The 19,901-nt window shown below is 50.9% G+C and overlaps 1 protein-coding gene across 1 annotated transcript in view; it reads left to right on the forward strand.

Annotated features, from left to right (window-relative positions):
- The window catches only part of SIM2 (SIM bHLH transcription factor 2), a 52,893-nt gene extending 35,438 nt beyond the window's left edge, over positions 1–17,455 (forward strand). Inside the window, exons 8-11 of the mRNA XM_047100343.1 lie at positions 12,102–12,249; positions 13,675–13,843; positions 14,420–14,828; positions 17,010–17,455. Coding sequence (XP_046956299.1) covers positions 12,102–12,249; positions 13,675–13,843; positions 14,420–14,828; positions 17,010–17,455 — 1,172 coding nt within the window. The remainder of the gene's footprint in view (positions 1–12,101; positions 12,250–13,674; positions 13,844–14,419; positions 14,829–17,009) is intronic.
- The last annotated feature ends 2,446 nt before the right edge of the window (positions 17,456–19,901 follow it).

The following is a 19,901-nucleotide window of genomic DNA, read 5'->3' on the forward strand; positions in this document are numbered from 1 at the left end:
AGACCTGTGGGCGGGCAGCAGCTGAGTCAGACAGGGCCAGAGCCCGGGTTTGTTCGGCTCTCAGGCCTTGAGCGGTTCCCACCACGTGATGGCTCTGAGCCTTGGAGGCACGGCCCGTCTTCGCTTCATCAGGAGCCCTGATCTTCCCCGAGCTCACCCGGCCTGCAGAGGGAGTTTATCTGAGAGGTCCACTGCAATTTGCATGATAAATTTGCCTCAGCTCACCTGGAATTTAGCATTTCCAGACATTTCAATTATCCAAGAGAACCCTGAAAGGGAAGGCATACACAGGCTTCCCGGAGACATACAGAAAAGGCAGAAGCATTTAGAAACCAGAGGAAGCACGTGTTTTTGTTTTGGTTTTTTCAAATGGGCTCGAATTAGTAAATCAAAGAAAATAAAAAATAGCAATATTGACAACGATTGCTATGGTGCGGTGACCTTAACTATGGTGGAGAAACCACCCCAGGGGCAGGAGGCAGAGAGCATATCCCAGCCAGGCTGGAGGTGATGGGGGGGATGGCCTTGGGATCCGCCATGAGCCTTGCATCTGTCCCTGACTCACTTCTGTCAACTTTTCCAGATGTAAACTAGAGGAGAGCTGACAGGGAGAGGTAGCGGAGGCCCTTGCCCACAGATGGGGGTGGGAATTAGTCTTCTAGAGCTCACACCTTGGCTCCAGGATTAGAACCTCACTTGGGTGTCCCTCTCAGGGAAGCCATGACATTAACCTGGACATGACTTTCCCCTCCAAAGCTGGGTCTTTCAGATGAAGAAAGGGGCGATATTCAACAAAACAGAGCATGATTTTTGGAAGCAGAGTCTTTATTGGTACGGAGCTGGGGAAGTTTTGAAATCTCTCTGTTGTGTGGTCCCTGGGGCTTCATCTCCTTTCCAGGCACAGAACTGGGGCCAGAGGGGCCAAATCCAGAAGCCGACCTCGAGCCTGGGGTTCAAGTACAGTAGTTTGTTGGGACAGTGACTGAAACACGGGTTGGGGAGAGAGAGAAATAAGCCATGGAAGGGAAGGAGCCACAAGATGGGCTTGTCTGACTGGGACTCAGTCAAGGGGAGTGAGCTGAGGTATTTAGACTCCTGCTCCTGCCTGTCATGAGCTGAAGGCTGCTCTCAGGGGTGTTAATCTCCCTGTCCCCCCTCATCTGTTAGAGTGAGCTCTGCCAAAGAAAGGCCTCAGGAGGGAGATGGGGCCATCAGAAGTTCCTGGGTGCACTCCATGGTGAGGGGAGGGACGTGAGGAGACATCAGCCAGAGCGAAGGTCCGCCTCTTTACCGTGTCTCCTCAGCCTCCTCCCCTCATTGGTCTCCAGGCTTTGTGAAGAGTTCTCCATCCAGCCATCCCTCCATAAGGTGCTCCTCGCCCCCCAGCCCAGCCTAGTTGGTCATCTTGTCCTGTCCTTGCTTTGCACACCTTAGTCACCTTTCTCTTGTGGGGTGGGGGGCTTTTTTTTTAAGATTTTATTTTTAAGTCATCTCCACACCCAATGTAGGACTTGAACTCACCACCCTGAGATCAAGAGTTGCACTCTCCACCAACTGAGCCAGCAGGTGCCCCTCTGGGGGAACCCTGTTGCCCTCACTGCTCAGGGTCCCTGTTGGTCCATTGGAGTGTCCTCTATCCCCAAACTCCTGCCCCATGGGCAGCGGGGCGGGGGGGGGGGCTAAGCACCGCCCCCCTTTCCAGTTCTGTTTTCACTACCGCCATGATGTCAGCTGCTGCCACATCTCTTCCAGGAGGGTGTGTCCAGCTCCTTCCAGCCCAACCCAAGGGCCCTAGGTTCTTATTTCTGGACAATGCTTTCGCCTCATGCTATTCACATTCTTATGGGGTCTATATTGATCTGCTCAGGCCACTGTAACAAAATAACACAGGCTGAGGGGCCTAAACAACAGAAACTTGTTTCCTAACAGCTCTGGAGGCTGAAATCTGAAGTCAAGTTATCAGCAGGACCACTTTCTCCTGAGGCCTCTGCCTCTGTAGGTGGGCATCTCCTTCCTGTGTCCTCACATGCGTGAGGCCCTCTGTGTGTGTCTGCCTTCTCATCTCTTTCTGTTACAGGGACACCAGCCATATTGGATTAGGGTCCCCTTCTTACTCCATTTTCTTTTAATTACCTCTTTAAAGACCCCATCTCCAAATGCAGGGACATTCTGAGGTCCTGAGGGTCGGGGCTTCAACATACAAATCTGGGTGGAACACAGGTCAGCCCATGACAGGGACTTTCTTTAATAGCTCTGTGTCCTTACCCAGGTAGTAGGCCCAGCTGGGCAGGCTGGCTTGGGGAGGGCAGGTGGGAGGTCTGTGAAGGCAGGATGCGTCATTTGGAAATGTGACTTTTCGGTCTTGTCTCCTGGTGCTTCAGTAACGCAGGGCTCAGGAACCTAGCCCAAGCCTCCCGGCCTCCCGCCCTCCCGCCTGGGATCCCAACCTGGATCCCAGATCCGCACGTAGCCCCTGCCAAGCTGGGGGCTCAAGTCCTTCAATTCAGTCACCGCCGGAGCTGGCCTAGTGGCTGTCCCAGGAGCACAGGCATGCAGGGTGGCCTCTCCCACTTCCTCCCCATCCCCCACAGCTGCACATGGCTGGAGGGGGCCAGGGGCCACAGTGACCCTCAGGATTCCAAGACCACGGGTCGGGGGGCGGGCGGCTGGCCCCCTCTTACAGGGAGACATACAGACGCATCTTCCTTCGCAGTTGATGAGGTCACTGAGCGCAAGAAACATCTACCAATACCCAGGGAGGTCACTGTCCGATTCTCCAAGGCCAGATTTTCTCCACACCGGCGTCCCAACCCCAGGACTCCCTGGAGATGGGGTGAAGGGCTCTGCCAGCAGCAGAGTTGGACATCAGGCGGTGGTGGCTCTGGAAGACCACAGTCAGCCGAATGGTTTTCACACATTGTTCAAAATATTATCTAAAGAAAGAGAATTCAACACCTTCCAGAAAGTCAGCTTAATGAGGAGAAGCAGGGCTGTGCAGGGCAGTCTTTGGGGAGCATGGGCTTCCAAGGGGTCAGCAGGACAGGGGCTGGCATGGCCCGGACACCTCGTGTCACTGTGGGCCTGGGCCTTCCCAGATGAGCCATGCGAGTCAGACCGTGCCAGGGCTTTCCCCGGAAGCTTCTGTAGAGAAAATGAACACGGATCCTCTAGGGAGCATATTTGAGCCCCCCCTCCAACCCTGTGCCCTGCCCACTGTCCTGTGGTGGCCGAGGGAAGGCCCCCACAGCTCAGCTAAGTGTGGGCCCTGGTGCAGGCATGACACTCATGTGGCCTCAGGGAAATGGGGGCCCTGAGCTAGGGTCTGCCCTTGCTGTCTCCCTCCTGTCTTTGTCAGGTGTTTGGGTGACTTTTTCTTGCATGGAGGGGAGCCAGTAGAGGTCTGTATTCTCTTGACCTGCAGGTCCTGGGGGTGGGGAGGGGGTGATGCACAGTTGGGAAGGGATCGATATCGCCGAACTTGAAGATCTGTTGAGGGACACCAGGCAGATTTCTGGAAGACACAGCAGTTTGGAAGAACCATGATGTCCAAGATGGTGGAGAATTGCACCCAGCTCCCCACCTGGGGCCCCTGGACAGAGTGGGCCAAGTCCAGATCACAGAGAGTGCAGGCCAAGTCCAACTGTCATAACGCTTTCAATCTCACGCAAAGGCTTCTAAGCCTGAATATGTGGTCTACAGAGTTCAAGGAATAACTGTCATAACAAAATTCCGGGACACCTGGCAGACACCCATAGAGAACACACCCTAAATGGCGCACAGGGGGCACCTGGGTGGCTCAGTTGGTTAAGCATCCGGTTTTTGATCTCAGCTCAGGTCACGATCTCGAGGTTCGTGGGTTCGAGCCCCGCATCTGGCTCCACACTGACGGTGCAGAGCCTGCTTGGGATTCTGTCTCTCCCTCTCTCTCTGCCCCTCCCCCCATTCGTTCTCTCTGGCTTTCTCCCTCAAAATAAGTAAATAAACTTAAAAAAAATGTAAGGGCACCTGGGTGGCTCAGTCAGTTAAGCGTCCGACTCTTGGGTCCGGCTCAGGTCATGATCTCACGGTTCGTGAGTTCGAGCCCTGCATCAGGCTCTGTGCTGACAGTGCAGAGTCTGCTTGGTATTCTCTCTCTCTCTCTCTCTCTCTCTTTCTCTGCGACTCCCCTGTTCGTTCCCTCTGCCTCTGTCTCTCAAAATAAATAAACTTAAAACAAATGAAGTGGCACACGAGAGTCACAAACTCAAATGCTTATGGGGCCAGGCATGTAGCATGAATGTGTGAATGGGCATCTGTAGGGCAGTAGGGAATGGCTAACACGTGACCATCCAGAGGCATTCCCAGTAAAACAGCACTGAGCCACCAACAGAACCCACCCGTGAGCTTACGCGGTCCATGGGACACTGGTGCACAACCACTCTGTGGCATCGCTGTGGAACAGGGCACAAAGGTCTCGAAACGGAAGACAAACTTGCAAGTCTCCATTCCACTGTGGCAATTTCATGTCAGGGGGGCGCCAGCCTCCGCTGCTGGCCTTGCCTCTGGACTGGAAACGGGTGGTCGCGTTTAATTCATGCTCAGATCCCTTTAGATGCTCTCTTGCAAGCAGGGTCTGGAGGCAGAGGAGGTGTTGGCTTGCAGGTGGAGGTGTGGGGAAGCCTACACCTTGAGGGGGAGCCAGGAGCAGGGGAGCGGTAAAATCATGGGAGAAAAGCACCGCGTGATCTCCACGTTGTCCTGACCCGGAAGCAGTTGTGGACATAGAGGTGTGGGCTGGACCTTCTCGGCGTTGCCAGACGGGTCAAGCTCTGCCCATCATCCGTGGTCAAGGTCACTTTGGACACATCCCACAAGGTGGCCCTTGTGAGTGTTCTTCCTTAAAGTGCTTCTCTCTTCCCGGTGCGTTCCGTGTCGTTCTGCCAGCCAGACGTGCAGACTCCCTAGAGGAGCTCACGGCTTTCCATCAGTGTCACCGACTGCAGGTCTGAGCTGGCAGAGGGGACGTAGCAGGAGGAGGGGATCAACTTCACCAGTGTTTCTGTGGAGGATGGTTTTGTCTCCTGGCGCTGCTCTAACGAAATACTACAAACTGGGAGGCTTAAAACAGCGGAAATGTACTCTCCCAGGGTCTGGAGACCGGAAGTCCGAAGTGAAGGGGTCAGCAGGGCCGAGCTTCCTCAGAAAGCTCTGCAGAAGGATCCTTCCTGCCTCTGCCAGCTTCTGCTGGAGTCCTTGGCTTGCAGTCCCAGCTCACCAGTCTGTGCCTCCACTTTCCCTCCTGTGCGTGTGTGTGTCTCCTCTTTGGTCTCTTATGGGGGGGTCGTCGGAGGCAGGGCCCACCCTGTTCCAGGACGATCTCGTCTATCTTGAGATCCTTGACTTAATTACACCTGCAGAGAACCCTTTTCCCAAATACGGTCACATTCACCGGTTTCAGGGGCCAGGACGTGGAACACATCGTTTGGGGGAACCCCATTCAATCACCATAGGGATTTTTGGCATCTGACATCATCAGCTCTTACAATTCAAAACGGAAATAGAAATTATGCTCCAGGCCAAGGTTCCCTTGCCTCCCAGAGGAACCAGGCAGGCCACCTACTTTTCTGCGTAGCAGATTCACGGAACTAGAATTTCCACCCCAAAGCGGCCTCGGCAAACCTCTCAGCTTCCCTCTCATGGCTTCCCTCTCAGCATGGGACACCCTGATCTCAGAACCATCTGAGGCCCCGATGCTGGAGGTGCTGTGGCCCCAAGTGCTAGGAGCAGGGCCTCTGTTCCCGGAGCTTACAGCTTACGGGCCATCTCCAGCCTGCCTGGTCCCCCACCGCCAAGCAGAGCCTTACTTTATAGCCTCCCCCACCCCGCTCTCCTCCTCCCCCCCCACCCTCCACGGGATCATTTCAGGCAGCTAATTAAGAGCAACAGATTGGAGGGGGAGCTAGACCGAAGCAAGGCATGTTGTGACTAAGCGTCGAGGATTTCAGCTTGGATTGATAATGTGAACTATCACCATGGGTCATAGAGAAGCAAAAAACAATTCTATGCCCGTGTTTGTTTGGTCTCTGTATCTAAGCCGCATCAGAGCTGCCCTTGGCATCCTAACATAAAATATTTGGGATAAACTGGCTTTATTGTATCCAGCTTAGATGATTATGGGTAGGTTTTAGGAATGTTGTAAGAAATAAGGAAAGTATGAAATCCAAGAGAGGGAAAAGGAAAAATACACCATCTTGCTGCCAGGGGCGTGACGGGTACCGCGAGGGACGGATTTCAGAGTGGAGGGGCTGAGCAAGTACTTCTGTTGAAGGAATGACCTCTGGGGAAGTCCACATATGGGGCCCCAGGTGGGTCCTATAGCATGTCTTTTGGGGCCAAAAGCAAATTGGCCGAGTCTCTGCTAACCTTCCTTGTACCTCTCCTTGCACATTGAGCTACAGAGAACCTTCTGGAGACTCGTGCCCCTTCCTCCCAGAGGGATCACTCTGAGACAAGGGAGTCAGAACCCCCCGGGCTGGGGGCCCCGGCTATGCCCTCAAGATTTGCTGGCCCCACTTCCTGGTGGGGCCTACTTCCCACAGCTGTAGGGGTGTGAAATGAGGGGTTCGGACATGAGCGGGCACCCGAAACCATGGATTTTGCTGTTAAAAAAGCAAACCCCAAGAGGAGAAACATTGTAAAGATAGCTCTTTCCTATTATCTCTGTCTGTGCTCTCCAGCACGGACTCTGGCCCCTGCCCCGTGCGTCCACGGAGGTGCACATGCTAAACCCGGGAAGAAGAGAGCCTGTGTCTACACTGTTCCCAGGAGCCCCGCCCCTCGTCCCAGGGGTGGAAGGGGGGATGGCGGTCACACACCGAAGGGGTGGGGGGCCTGATCCGTGTTGTATTTCCACTTCCCTGACCCCACACAAACTACTTGCCTGTGGAAAAAATAATTTTTTCATTAAAAAAAATTTTTGTTTAGATGTTTTTATTTATTTTTGAGAGAGAGAGAGACAGAGCATGAGTAGGGGAGGGGCAGAGAGAGAGAGGGAGACACAGAATCTGAAGCAGGCTCCAGGCTCTGTGCAGAGCCTGGTGCGGGACTCGAACCCACAAACCACAAGATCATGACCTGAGAAGTTGGACGGTCAACTGTCTGAGCCACCCAGGCGCCCCAATAATTTTTTCACTTTTATTATAAAGCCGATACCTCCTTAGTGTTGGAAATGTAGAAAATCAAGAAAAGTGGAACAGAAGAAAATGAAAATTACCTGTAATTAGACCAGATAATGAGAGTTAATATGTATTGAGTCTTTGCTGTGTGACTGCCACCACTAGTCTAAAGCTTCCCATAGATGATCTAATCCTCACTGTGACCATGCGAGGTAGGGAGTATGATTATGCTCTTGTTCCAAACAGGGAAACCGAGTCACCGGGGCTTTGTAACATGTCCGAGATCGCAGTTAGTTGGGGTGTATATGTGAGTGTGCATGTACTTTTTCTTACCTGTACTCTATGGTCTTCTGAATCTTGTCTCTTTTTTTAATGACTTATAACTGACATACAACACTATATTAGTTTCAGATGTACAGCGTAGTGATTTGATATTTGTACACGTTCCTCCATGATCAGCACAATAAATCTAGTTACAATATATAGTTATACATTTTTTTTCTTGTCTTGAGAGCTTTGAAGAGCTAATTCCTTTAGCAACTTTCAATACACAACACGGTGTTATTAACTGAAGTCTCCGATGCTGGAAGTTTGTACCTCTTGACCATCTCCTTCACCCGTTTCTCCCACCTGCCCTCCGTCACCTTTGGCAACCACCAATCAGTTCTCTGTATCTATGATTTTTTTTTTATTAGATTGCACATGTAAGTGAGGTGCCAGGGTATTTGTCTTCGTCTGACTTATTTTACTTAGCATAATACCCTCGAGGTCCACCCGTGTCGTAGCAGATGGCAAGATTTCCTTCTTTTTTATGGCCAAACAATATTCCTTTGTGAGTGTGTGTACGTATGTATACCACGATTTCTTTATCCATTCATCCATGGGTGGACACTTAGAGTGGTTCCATTTCTTGGCTATTGTAAATAATGCTGCAGTGAACATGGGGGCGCAGGGGTCTTTCCGAGTTAGTGTTTTTGTTTCCTTCAGAGAAATACCCAGAAGTGGTATTTCTGGAGCATATGGTAGTTCTATTTTAAAGTTTTTGAGGAACCTCCTCACTGTTTCCATGGTGGCTGCACCAATGTACCTTCCTAGTCATAGTACACATGGGTTCCCTTTTCCCCACATCCTTGCCAACACTTGTTATTTCTTGTCTTCTTGATAATAGTTATTCTGACAGGTGTGAGGTGAAACCTCATGTGATTTTGATCTGCATTTCCCTGATGATAAGTGATGCTGTGAACTTTTTCATGTACCTGTTGGCCGTCTGTATGTTATGTTTTCTTTGGGAAAATGTCGATTCAGACCTTCTGCCCATTTTGTAGTTGGACTATTTTATTTACTTGTTTGTTTGTTTGTTTATTGCTACTGAGTTGTATGTGTTCTTCGTATATGTTGGATGTTAACCCCTTATCAGGTACGTAATTTGCAAATACTGTCTCCCATTCGGTAGGTTGTCTTTTCATGTTGTTGGTGGTTTCCTTTGCTGTGCAGAAGCTTTTTAGTTTGATGTAATGCTACTTGTTATTTTTGCTTTTGATCTTTTAAGGATTATTTTGTGGTTCCATACAAATTTTAGGATCGTTTGGTCTATTTCTGTGAAGGATGATACTGGAATGTTGATAGGTATTGCACTAAATCTGTAGATGCCTCTGGGTAGTATGGACACTTTATATTAATTCTTCCCCTCCATGAACATGGAGTGTCTGTCTTTGCATTAATATGTGTCTCCTTCAGTTTCTTTCATTGATGTCTTATAGTTTTTAGTGTCTTGTTTTTCACCTCCTTGGTTAAATTTATTCTTAGCTATTTCATTATTTTTGATGCAATTGTAAATGGGATTGTTTTCCTAATTTCTCTTTCTGATAGTTCATTAGGAATGTGTAGAAACTCAGCAGATTCTTGTGTACTTATCTTGTATTCTTGACCCTTACAGAATTCTCTTATTCTAAGAGTCTTCTGATGGAGTCTTTAGGGTTTTCTATCTATGCCATCTGAAAATAATGACAGTTTTACCTCTTCCTTTCCAATGTGGTTGTCTTTAATTTCTTTTTCTTGCTTAAGTGTTCTGGCTAGGACTTCTGATTCTGTGTCACATAAAAGTGGCAAACGTGGGCATCCTTGACTTGTTCCTGACCTTAGAGGAAAAGCTTTCAGCTTTCTCCTGTTGAGTATGTTAGCTGTGGACTTGTCATGGATGGCCTTTATTATGTTGAAGTGCATCCCTTCTATATGCACTTTGTTGAGAGTTTTTATCATAGATGGCTATTGAATTTTGTCGAATGAGTTTTCTTTATCCATTTTCATTGTTCACTTTGTTCATGTGGTGTATCCTATTGATTGATTTGCAGATGTTGAACCATCGTTGCATCCCAGGAATAGATCCCATTTGATCACGCCGTATGATCCCTTTAATGTATTGTTAAATTCAATCTGTTACTATTTTGTTAAGGATTTTTACATCTATGCTCATCAGAGATATTAACCTGTAATTTTCCTTTTCTTGCGGTGTCCTTGTCTGGTTTTGGTATCCAGGTCATGCTGACCTCATACATGTGTTTGGAAGTGTTCTTTCCTCCTCTAACTTTCCAAAGAGTTTGAAAAGGATTGGTATTAATTCTTATTTAAATGTGTGGTGGAATTCACCGGTGAAGGAAGCCATCTGGTCCCGGACTTCTGTTTATTGTGAGGTTTTTGATGACTCCTTACCAGTTATTAGTCTGTTCAGATTTTCTATTTCTCCATCACTCAGTCTTCATAGGTTGTATATTTCTAGCAAAGTATCTGTTTTCTTGTAAGTTGCTCAATTTGTTGGCATATAATTGTTTTTCTTAAAGTGTGCTACAATTATTTCCAAATTTTTATTTAAATTCTAGTTAGTTAACATACTATGATTGTTCATAGTAGTCTGTTATTATCTCTGTATTTCCGTGATATTGAATCCTGTCTTTTTTTTTCATTTAACATTATATCATACACGTTCTCCATAATATCTCAAATTCTTACTAATCATTATTTCAATAGCGGCATAGTATTCCAAAGTTTATTTCATCTTCCCTAATTCATGGACAATTCAGTGTCCCCTTCCTTTTCCCCCTGAATTATAAGCAGGACTGCTTGTAATAGGAGCAATGATTGGAAGTGAAGCCACTGTGTCAGTGGATGTGAACTGTCAAACGGCTTTCCAGGACGGTACGAGTCCATGCTTCTATCAGCACGTGACAATGCCTGTCCCCATAGATCAGCTGACATCATTGTTGTCATTTTATTTCCCTTGAGATACAATTCATATAATATAAAACTGACCATCTTAACAGTTTTCAGAGGTTCTTAGTATATTTATAATGTCATGCAACTATTACCTTTACTGAGTCCCAGAACATTTTCTTCATCCCCAGAAGAACCCTGGTACCCATCAGCGGTCACTCCTGGCTCCCCTCATCCCCCAGCTCCTGTCAACCACTAATCTGCTTTTGGTTTTTACGGATGTGCCTATTCTGGACATTTCGCATAAATGGAACCATGCAATATTTGTTTCTTTTTTACTGTCTGCTGATTTAATGGATGGTATCTAGCTCTGAGTTAAGCAAATACATTGAACATTTGATCATCATTTATATTTAATCTTTGGTGAATTGTTTGTTCCAGTCCTTTCCTCATATTACTTCTAGGTCTTAATGTTTTTATTGATGTGTATGAACTCTTTACATATTAAGGCTAACAACTCCTCGACTATCATTTTTGCAGTAATTTTTCTTCTGCACCAGAATATTTTGCTGCAGGTGTTAAAGTGGATGATAAAGAGGCACTCTTAATGTGGAAAGAAGTCACAGAAGGTCATGGAGAGCCTCGGGAGGGTTTGGGCAGACAGCGCGGGGGCTCTGCCTAGTGGCATAAGATGGGGGCTGAATTTCTGTGTCTGTGAGCCTCCAAGGGGTTCCTTCAGTGCCAGCTAGTACAGTCACAGAATTTGGCCACCTCCCCAAACCCCTGCTCAGGTGGCTGTTAGTAGGGCCCTGGGGCCAGCCCTGATTTGAGAAACAGGAATGCCCTGTAGCCATGACCTGGGCATCAAGGGATGCCTTTTAGATTTGTGCTGGCCTTCGCCTCCTTGGAGAAGGATAACTGGGCCTTTCTCTTCTCTCCTGCCCACCCAGTGCTTCTGGCACTTTCCTTTCTCGCCAGCCTGTGCCCTCCAGGCCCTGAGGGAAATTAGTACAGAGGCTTTAGAAGTGAGTATGGCGCAGCAGTCTGGAGTTTGCACCCATGCGTAGAAGATGGGCCCAGAGGCCCAGTTTTCAGAAACTAAATAGCCAAGCAGAGGTCCTTCCTACATGAGCAACAGTAGGAAATTAATAGGCCTGATGAAAAGTGGGGCTGATGGGAAGAAAATATAGATGGCAACAGAGTAGCAAACAGTCTCAAGGTGAATACACACATGTTCTGGAGAGTAGTAAATACTAACAACAATTTGAAGCTTGGTTGAATGTACTTATTATTTTGTTTAAACAACTACATCACTCCCTGCTCCTGCTGCCGCCACCTATTGAGGGTGTGGGGATTAAGGGTTTGAGGGATTATCACATCATCGTGGCATTTTGGAAACTGAAAAGCCAAACCAATTTTATCACTCTGCCAGATGCAAATGTTTTATGGGGACTAATTGTTTCTCCCAGTGAAATCAATGACTATTAAATTTGAGTTCTCAACAGGGGAGGGGAGAGAACGCGCCTTGGACCTCTTGAAATTATAGGCAAAAAATCTTGCGTGTGTGCACACAAGCATGCACCTTCCTATAGAGAAAGCCCATCTCTTTGTCAAGTTCCCAAAGGTGTCCTTGACCCCAGAAAGGTCCAGAACTGGGGCTGAGGTCATCGGTGGGGGCAGAGCCCCCCAAGCAGAGCCTGCTAATTGTCCCTCGGGATTCATGTCACCTTGTGCTTGCAGTGCTGGTGAAGGGCCAGGTCACCACCAAGTACTATCGGCTGCTGTCCAAGCTGGGCGGCTGGGTGTGGGTGCAGAGTTACGCCACCGTCGTGCACAACAGCCGCTCGTCCCGGCCGCACTGCATCGTGAGTGTCAATTATGTCCTCACGTAAGTCCGACGTATTTGTTTCCTTGCTCTCTCCTCTCCCCTGCCCCTCATCAGCCCGCTCTCACAAGCCGCAAGCCCTGTCTCTCTCTCTCTCTCTCTCTCTCTCTCTCTCTCTGAAACTGTTCATTTGTCTCCCGTTTTGTTTTTATTTGAACAATCTGGTGGTTCGGGAAAGTCCAAACTATTTCTGAACTCGGCACCGAGGGCCAGGTGCTGGGCTGCGGTGGGAATACCACGAAGGGAGCCCTGCCCCAGGCACAGCTGAAGATCAGATTCGAGAGACCAGCTGAGGGGCGCCGGGGTGGGGGGAAGGTGGGAGATGCCCCCCATCTTGCACAGGAGGGACAGGAGACGCGTCCAGATCAGGAATATGAACTTATGCTCCTTGTGCCCACAAACATCAGGGCCGTCTTGCGTGCTCCCACCATCTGGGACGGGGATCTCTCACATTTCTATATAGCCTGTTGCAAATGATGATGAATGTTTGGTCTCTTTAAAATCTCAGGAGGCCAAGTTCAGTTGCAAATTCTTTTAGGACCATTAGACACACAACAGGACATAAGTCTCCCTGGGACCATATATTACTGTGGACCCACGGTGGCTACTGTATGTTAAGTCACCTGCACCCAGCTCTGTCCCTGAACTTGACACCTTTGCTGTACCCCAGCCCCACCTTGAACAAGGTCCTCCTGTGTGTTCAAGGATTTGAACTCACTCCTGGATTTAGGCTCTCGCTCCTTTCATAGAATGACTGCCGGGTCCCTGGTTTCTTGGGTTTTGTTTTATTATTTTTTTAGGAGTGTGATTTTGGCAAAACTGCAGGGAAGAGAGCCTTTTAGCCCCCTAATGACTCTTCCTGAGCAGACAAGCGTGGGCTGGTACTTTAGGCGACTTCCCCTCCCACGAACACAACTGTGCCAAGCCGGCTCTTTAGGCCGAAATGGGCGCCTGATGTGGAGATAGGCAAGGCTGGCAGCCAGGCTCCTGGACCCTTGAAAGTCCCCCCCTCGCGCCTCCCTGGGTGCTAAATGGAGAAACAGCCGAGCCACAGACACTCAAGGCGATGAGTACTGCTCCTGCCCTTGCTTTGGCCCCGACACGCTTCCTGGTGGCCCATGGTGTCCCTGGGGGACCTTTGGGACCTACAGGACTGGAGACGGCTACCTCCAAATCTTCTGGCTGGATAACGCTGACCTCTCTCGGCACTGCCCAGGGCTGCAGGGGGCCTTTGACCGTGAAGGTGGGCAGCCCTTTGCTCAAGTCCCGGGCCCTACAACCTCAGTGGACCGATTCGCAACCTCAGTGAACCGATTCGCTGGAGCTTGGGGAACAAACTTGGGGGGGGGGGTTGGGGGAGGGGCAGGGAAGCCGCTCTGCCCCCCTGGCGGCCCGCTGGACATGACTTATCCTGTTCTTGCTTCTCAGGGATATCGAATACAAGGAACTGCAGCTGTCCCTGGACCAGGTGTCCACATCCAAGTCCCAGGACTCCTGGAGGACCGCCTTGTCTACCTCACAAGAAACTAGGAAATTAACGAAACCCAAAAATACGAAGATGAAGATGAAGCTGAGAACAAACCCGTACCCGCCACAGGTAACACACACCCCCTGCTGGGGGCTCAGGACACCCAGCCTGTTAAGGAACAATGAGCCTCAGTGCATAGCGGGTCTCGGGTCTCGGGCCTGGAAGTTTCCCCGCGGAGTGCAGCAGAGGCCCTGGGGGGATGTCCTGCGCACACAGTGGAGACACGGCCTGAGGCACACGGAGCTAACATCTGGGAAGGCTCAGCAGGGCTGGAAAAAGAAGGCTAAATTGGGAAGGCACATCAGCTTGCTGGAATCCGCTTCGTGCGCAGCGTGTTTCCATAGCATTTTTTAAAACGAAAACCTTTTTTTGTTTCAATACTTTGTAACCTCTCAGAAAGTGGCTACATGTATCTGGTATGTTTTCCACTTGGGCTGAGACCGCCTCCCACCCCGGGGGGGGGGGGCGGGGGGAGGCGTCTCTGTGGCACTGCTTGCTGCACACCTGTCCCCAGTGGGACCTCACTGCGGTGGCCGGGGGTGGGCCCAGCCCAGGGATGCGGTCAGGCTGACTCCAGGGCGGGATCCGGCGAGGCCGGAGGGGACTTCCTCACCGGCCCTGTCGTCCGTCTCCTTTGCCGTGCAGCAATACAGCTCGTTCCAAATGGACAAACTGGAATGCGGCCAGCTGGGAAACTGGAGAGCCAGCCCCCCAGCGAACGCCCCGGCGCCCCCAGAACAGCAGCTCCATTCAGAAAGCAGCGACCTTTTGTACGCCCCGTCCTACAGCCTGCCTTTCTCCTACCATTACGGACACTTCCCTCTGGACTCTCACGTCTTCAGCAGCAAAAAGCCAATGTTGCCGGCCAAGTTCGGGCAGCCCCGAGGATCCCCGTGCGAGGTGGCACGCTTTTTCCTGAGCGCACTGCCAGCCGGTGGCGAATGCCAGTGGCATTATGCCAACCCCCTAGTGCCTAGCGGCCAGTCTCCAGCTAAAAACCTTTCTGAGCCGCCGGTGAACACTGCTCGGCACAGCCTCGTGCCAAACTACGAAGGTGGGTCATGTTTGCACGAGGGGAGGGGGCAGGACTGCGAACGGTGGCGGTGGGTGGCAAGCGGAAAAAGGATCCTCACACTTTGGGCAAACTTCTCCTTTTTCTGCTCGTAAGTAGGGATTCCACGCTCTCCTGCTGGCAACGGGAGTCGCCTCGTGACAGGCTGGAAAGCTGGGCGACCGCGCCCGTGTGCCACACGTGGCACTGGTGACGGCATAAAGGGTGGAGGAAACCGGCGTTCAGCCACCCCCCCCCCAAAAGCTCCGGCCTCATTCGCTTCCCCAAGAGGGAGACAGAGTGGTTTTCAGGACCAGCTCCCATGTGCGGAGAATGCTCCAACCGCATTTATTTTAAAAGATTACTTTCCAGCCCGCCCCCAAATGAATCTGGGATCCTGTTGGCTTTCTTCCCACGCCAGTTTTCAAAGTGGGAAAAACAGTGGTGGAAATTCATGAGCTCAGAGACAGAAATGTCACTCACCAACCCGGGGCAAATGATGTAAGCACTCCGAGGACTCAGTTTCTTCATCTGTAAAATGGGATCGGAGGCCAGGTGATGTGCCTACCCCAGGGCTGGGCACACGCTAGGTGCCTGCCCGCACTGCTGGTTCAACAACGGGAATGGCCCCTCCAGCAGCCTTCCTGGTGGCAGACAAGCAAACGTCCTCTGTGGATGTGCCACCGGCTTCCCCAGGCCCAGTCTCCTGTTTGCTCACTGAGCCAACCCCAGGCAGAGGGTAGGTGGGGATTGAGGGGTGGCTGCGAGAGGTACGTTCCCGTTGCACGCAGACCTAACTACTGCTCGGGGTGTAGACCAAGATAGTACAAATTTCCTGCGGTGGCCACTAAATGCGGGGTAAACGTTATATGCCCCCAGCAACGAATCACCTGCCTAAAGAGGAGCGCTCTCTCAGGGCCCCCTCCTTTCCCCTCTTTCTCTCTTTGGAGGCAGGTAGGGCTCTGTTCCTCCCCAGCGGCTTTGGGAATCTCTTGTTCAGACCCAGTCTTTACAAGGCTGAGACCCGTCTTGTCCCTAATGTGAGACGAGGGATAGACCGTGGGAGAAAGCCAACTGTCTTGGAGATTACTAGGACACGTTTTTCAAAAGTGGGGAGCTTAGAAAAGAACACACCAGCCACTAGGGCAGCATGGTCCCGCCTTCGGCCTGGGCCGGTCCTGAGCCGCCAGTGTCTCAGATTTGGAGAGACAGCCATCAGTGTATTGGGTCCCTCGAATAACCAAGGAAGGGATTTCCCCTGACAGCCAATGAAAGAAAGAGAAAGCTAGGCATCTTGATAACAGCTGAAGATATTATCCACTTGAGATTGACCTGAAAGAATTATTTTTCTTGGTCTGTGGAAGTTGGCCAATGATATAACTAACACACAGTATTACATTTTTTTAAAAGGTGCTATTTTGAAAGCGAAAGAGGTTAATAACCACCTCGTTTATCACACACTTGCTAAAAAAAGGACCAAAGGTGCTAATTTGGGGCAATTTGTGATCCACTTCCTAGTCTTTTTTGATATTAAAGGAAGACAAAGGTTGTCTTAAGGTAAAAAAAAAAAAAAATAGGGAGCTAATTGATTGCAGGCATCTAGTTAGTGAGGGTGGTTATTACTTTAGTCATGACCCCTCTAAAGGGAGCAGGGTGATTACCAACCCACTCTCCCCACCGAGGGCTAAGGGGAAAAAAAAAAAGCAAGCAAGCAAGCAAGCCTGTAAACCCACACTGTCCAAGATGGTAGCCAGCAGCCACGTGTGGCTCTTGGGCACTGAAATGCGGCTACTAGGAGAATGAGAGGTGCTGCTGGGTAGGCCTGCACTTGGAAGGCAGGAACAAAGAATCAGATACCGCATTTAAAACTATTGATCCCACGTTGAAATAACCTTTCGGACATGTGGCATTAAATTGAGCGCGCTGTTCACATGAATTCCACCTGTTCCTCTTCGCTCTTTAATGCGACCACCCGAACGCCGCCGCAGAGCGCAGCCTGCGGCCGGACAGCGCGGGCGGGCCTGGGCACGGAGGGGCAGGGGCCGGGCGGCTGCGGGGGCGGAGCGCGCTGCGGGTGGCCCAGAGGGTGGTGGCGGCGCCCGGGGCCCGCCGGGTTGGTGCCGCTTTAGGCGTGTCCCCTTCCTCCCCCCGCGCGGGCGTCTAACGTGTCGCCTGTCCCCGCAGCGCCCGCCGCCGCCGCCGCGCGCAGGTTCGGCGAGGACACCGCGCCGCCGCCGCCGCCGCCGCCGAGCTTCCCGAGCTGCGGCCACTACCGCGAGGAGCCCGCGCTGGGCCCGGCCAAGGCCGCCCGCCAGGCCGCCAGGGACGGGGCGCGGCTGACGCTGGCCCGCGCGGCGCCCGACTGCTGCGCGCCGCCCGCCCCGGAGCCCCCGGGCGCGCCTGCGCAGCTGCCCTTCGTGCTGCTCAACTACCACCGCGTGCTGGCCCGGCGCGGGCCGCTGGGGGGCGCTGCGCCCGGCGCGCCCGCCCTCGCCTGCGGCCCCGGCGGCCCCGAGGCGGCGGCCGGCGCGCTGCGGCCCCGGCTCCCGGGCCCCGCCGCCGCCTCGCCGCCCGGCGCGCCGCTGCCGCACTACCTGGGCGCCTCGGTCATCATCACCAACGGCAGGTGACCTCGCGCAGGGCTGCCCGCAGGGAGAAGCCATAGGCCGGGCCCCGGGCTCCTGTTGTCCAGAGTGCAGCCGAGTTACGAGGGGCGGGCTGTATATGCACGGTTTAAATTAATTTATACAGAGACGACTATTTTAATAGAACTCCGCGGCCGGCTTCTAGATTTTTACGCAGATCCCGCAAACGCCGGTGCAGAGGACTGCGGCGCGTCCGCGGCGGGGGAGAAAGGCCCGCCAGACCTTTGTTCTCCAAGAGCCCGGTCCCGAAGGGGGCAGAGCTGAGCGTCCCCCGCGTCCCCCGCGCGACCTCCACCTGCCCCGTCTCCGGGGGCGGACTTGGTTTCCTCGCCTCGCCACCAGGCCCGCGCGCCTCGCCTCGTCCCCGATGCGCAGCAGCAATCCCACTGGGGACTGAAGGAGCTTCCGCTCCGGGGGAGCCTCCGCCGTAAAGACGAAAGCCCAACCCGATCCAGTCAGATACGCCAGGCGGTGGCCCGCCCGGAGGAGGAGGCTCCAGAATTCAGAGCGCTCTTAGATTCTTAAGGCAGGATGTGATGATTTAAGCCCCAGGAATCGACAAGTCTCATGTCTTTAAAAGTCATTCATGAGCCTCGTGAAAAGTTGTTTTAATTTAAGCCTTTTTTTTTTTTTCGGTACAAAAATCAGCAAGCCAAGACCAAGGGAGTGAATGAGCATGGGTGTGCTTTTACTTCCTCCTAAATTCTGTGAACTCTTGATACCGAGAATAGCACCTTCAGAGTATATTGAATAGGCATTAAATGCAAAAAATTATATATAGCCAGATATTTTCTGAGAATGACATGTGGATGATTTAGGTGCCCAAGGCGACTGGCTACCCCTGTCAGGTTTGATTACAAGGCGAAATCCCTCTGGTCCACCCAGACCTGTATTTCCCTAGGCTCGTGTTTGCTACAAGTAGTGCTAATAAAGTTAGTTAAATTGCATGTGCAATATGGAAAACTGTCAATGGACTGCGCCTTGTGGAAGAAAAGTCGCTAAAGGGATCTGATAAAAATGGTGCATACATTTTCTTTAGCATTTCCTGCCTTTTCTGCATAGCAAGAAAACTCCATGAACATGTCCTGTATGTAGGAGGTAAACAGAAATCCTTTTATAAAGCACCAGCAGTGTTTTTAAAAATAAACTTACATTCATTTTTGTCTTTTATGTTTCTGCTTCAAGCCTTCACCATTTAAAAATCCTACCATGGCTCTGAAGTGGTTCGATGCATTGAACCACCGTCTTCTAATTTGCTTCACCCGATAAACTTTACTCCATCATTTCGCTGTGTCAGAAACGGTTTTCTTCTAGGAAACTCTGCGCCTGAGCGGAAAGATGTTTCACAGAAGTCTTTAAGGCATCGTTCTAGAATCAAAGGGCACCTGTAATCAACTGTTCTCAAAATGTGAAATGATCGTCTGCCGACCTGGTGTCACACTGAGTGAGGGTCTGCCTCCTTTCTGAGCAGGGTGTCAGTTGCCTCGTGGTGGGGGAGGGGGGGGGTGAAATTTGCAAATTTTGGAACACGTGTGGTGTGGCAAAGGGACGGAGTCAAAAGAAGCGAACGCATACACCCCTGTCCTGCGCTTAGCTATACCTCATCAGCAGGTCTTTGTGCATACAGAAAATAAGCCACGGGGTAATTATTTTTTTATGCTCACAACCGTCCTAATTAAACCATGATTCCTGGAAGGAGCGGTTTTGAGGAGCGGGAGAGATCACCCGACGTTTCTCAATAAAGTACCGCAAAATGCATTTGTGTCTACCTTGTTGCGAACCATCGGGGGCCGTGTTTATGAGTAAATACAGATCATGAAGGCTTTCGAGCAGCTTAAGATCAAAGGCGGTGAAAAAGAGAAGACCGTTATAGATTCCCAAATGATAACGTAAACAGGCTTAACAATGAGTGCGTGTGTGCTTGAAAAATAAAATGGGTACTAGGGAAAACGTCCTTGTCTACACAAACATCACGGTTTTCATAGCCTAGAACGTGAAGGAAGATTCCTACGCAAGCCGGCTTTCAGGCGGCCAGCAGCTCAGTTTAAAGTGAACGGGAGTTACTATGGCAACCTAATATTGTTAGCCCATCTTTAAGAGTCTGCACATTTAAGCTGGGGTATCGTTTCTTGACTTCGATGAGGCTCCGGCAGGGGAAGAGGAAGCATTTTAATAGATACGACTCTCTTTCACAAAAAAAGAAAACAAAAATTGCAGTGGGTTCCTAACACGTTGACGAAAAATGCCAGATTAAACGGATTTGAGAAAGAAACCCAGTTTAAGACTGGCTGGGCCCTCCAAGGGGCCTCCCAGGGAAAGGAATTCCTTTATGTTCATGGAAGCCCTTTCTAGAAAAGCCATTCCATTCATACCTTTGTAGAGAAGGGAACGGGGCTGCTTCAGGAGATCTGCAAGAGCGGTATTTTCCACT

Source organism: Lynx rufus, unplaced genomic scaffold (genome assembly GCF_022079265.1).
Source record: "Lynx rufus isolate CCGP_SWC_20201006 ecotype Redwood Valley unplaced genomic scaffold, mLynRuf1.p SCAF_5, whole genome shotgun sequence".
NCBI classification, from domain to species: domain Eukaryota; kingdom Metazoa; phylum Chordata; class Mammalia; order Carnivora; family Felidae; genus Lynx; species Lynx rufus.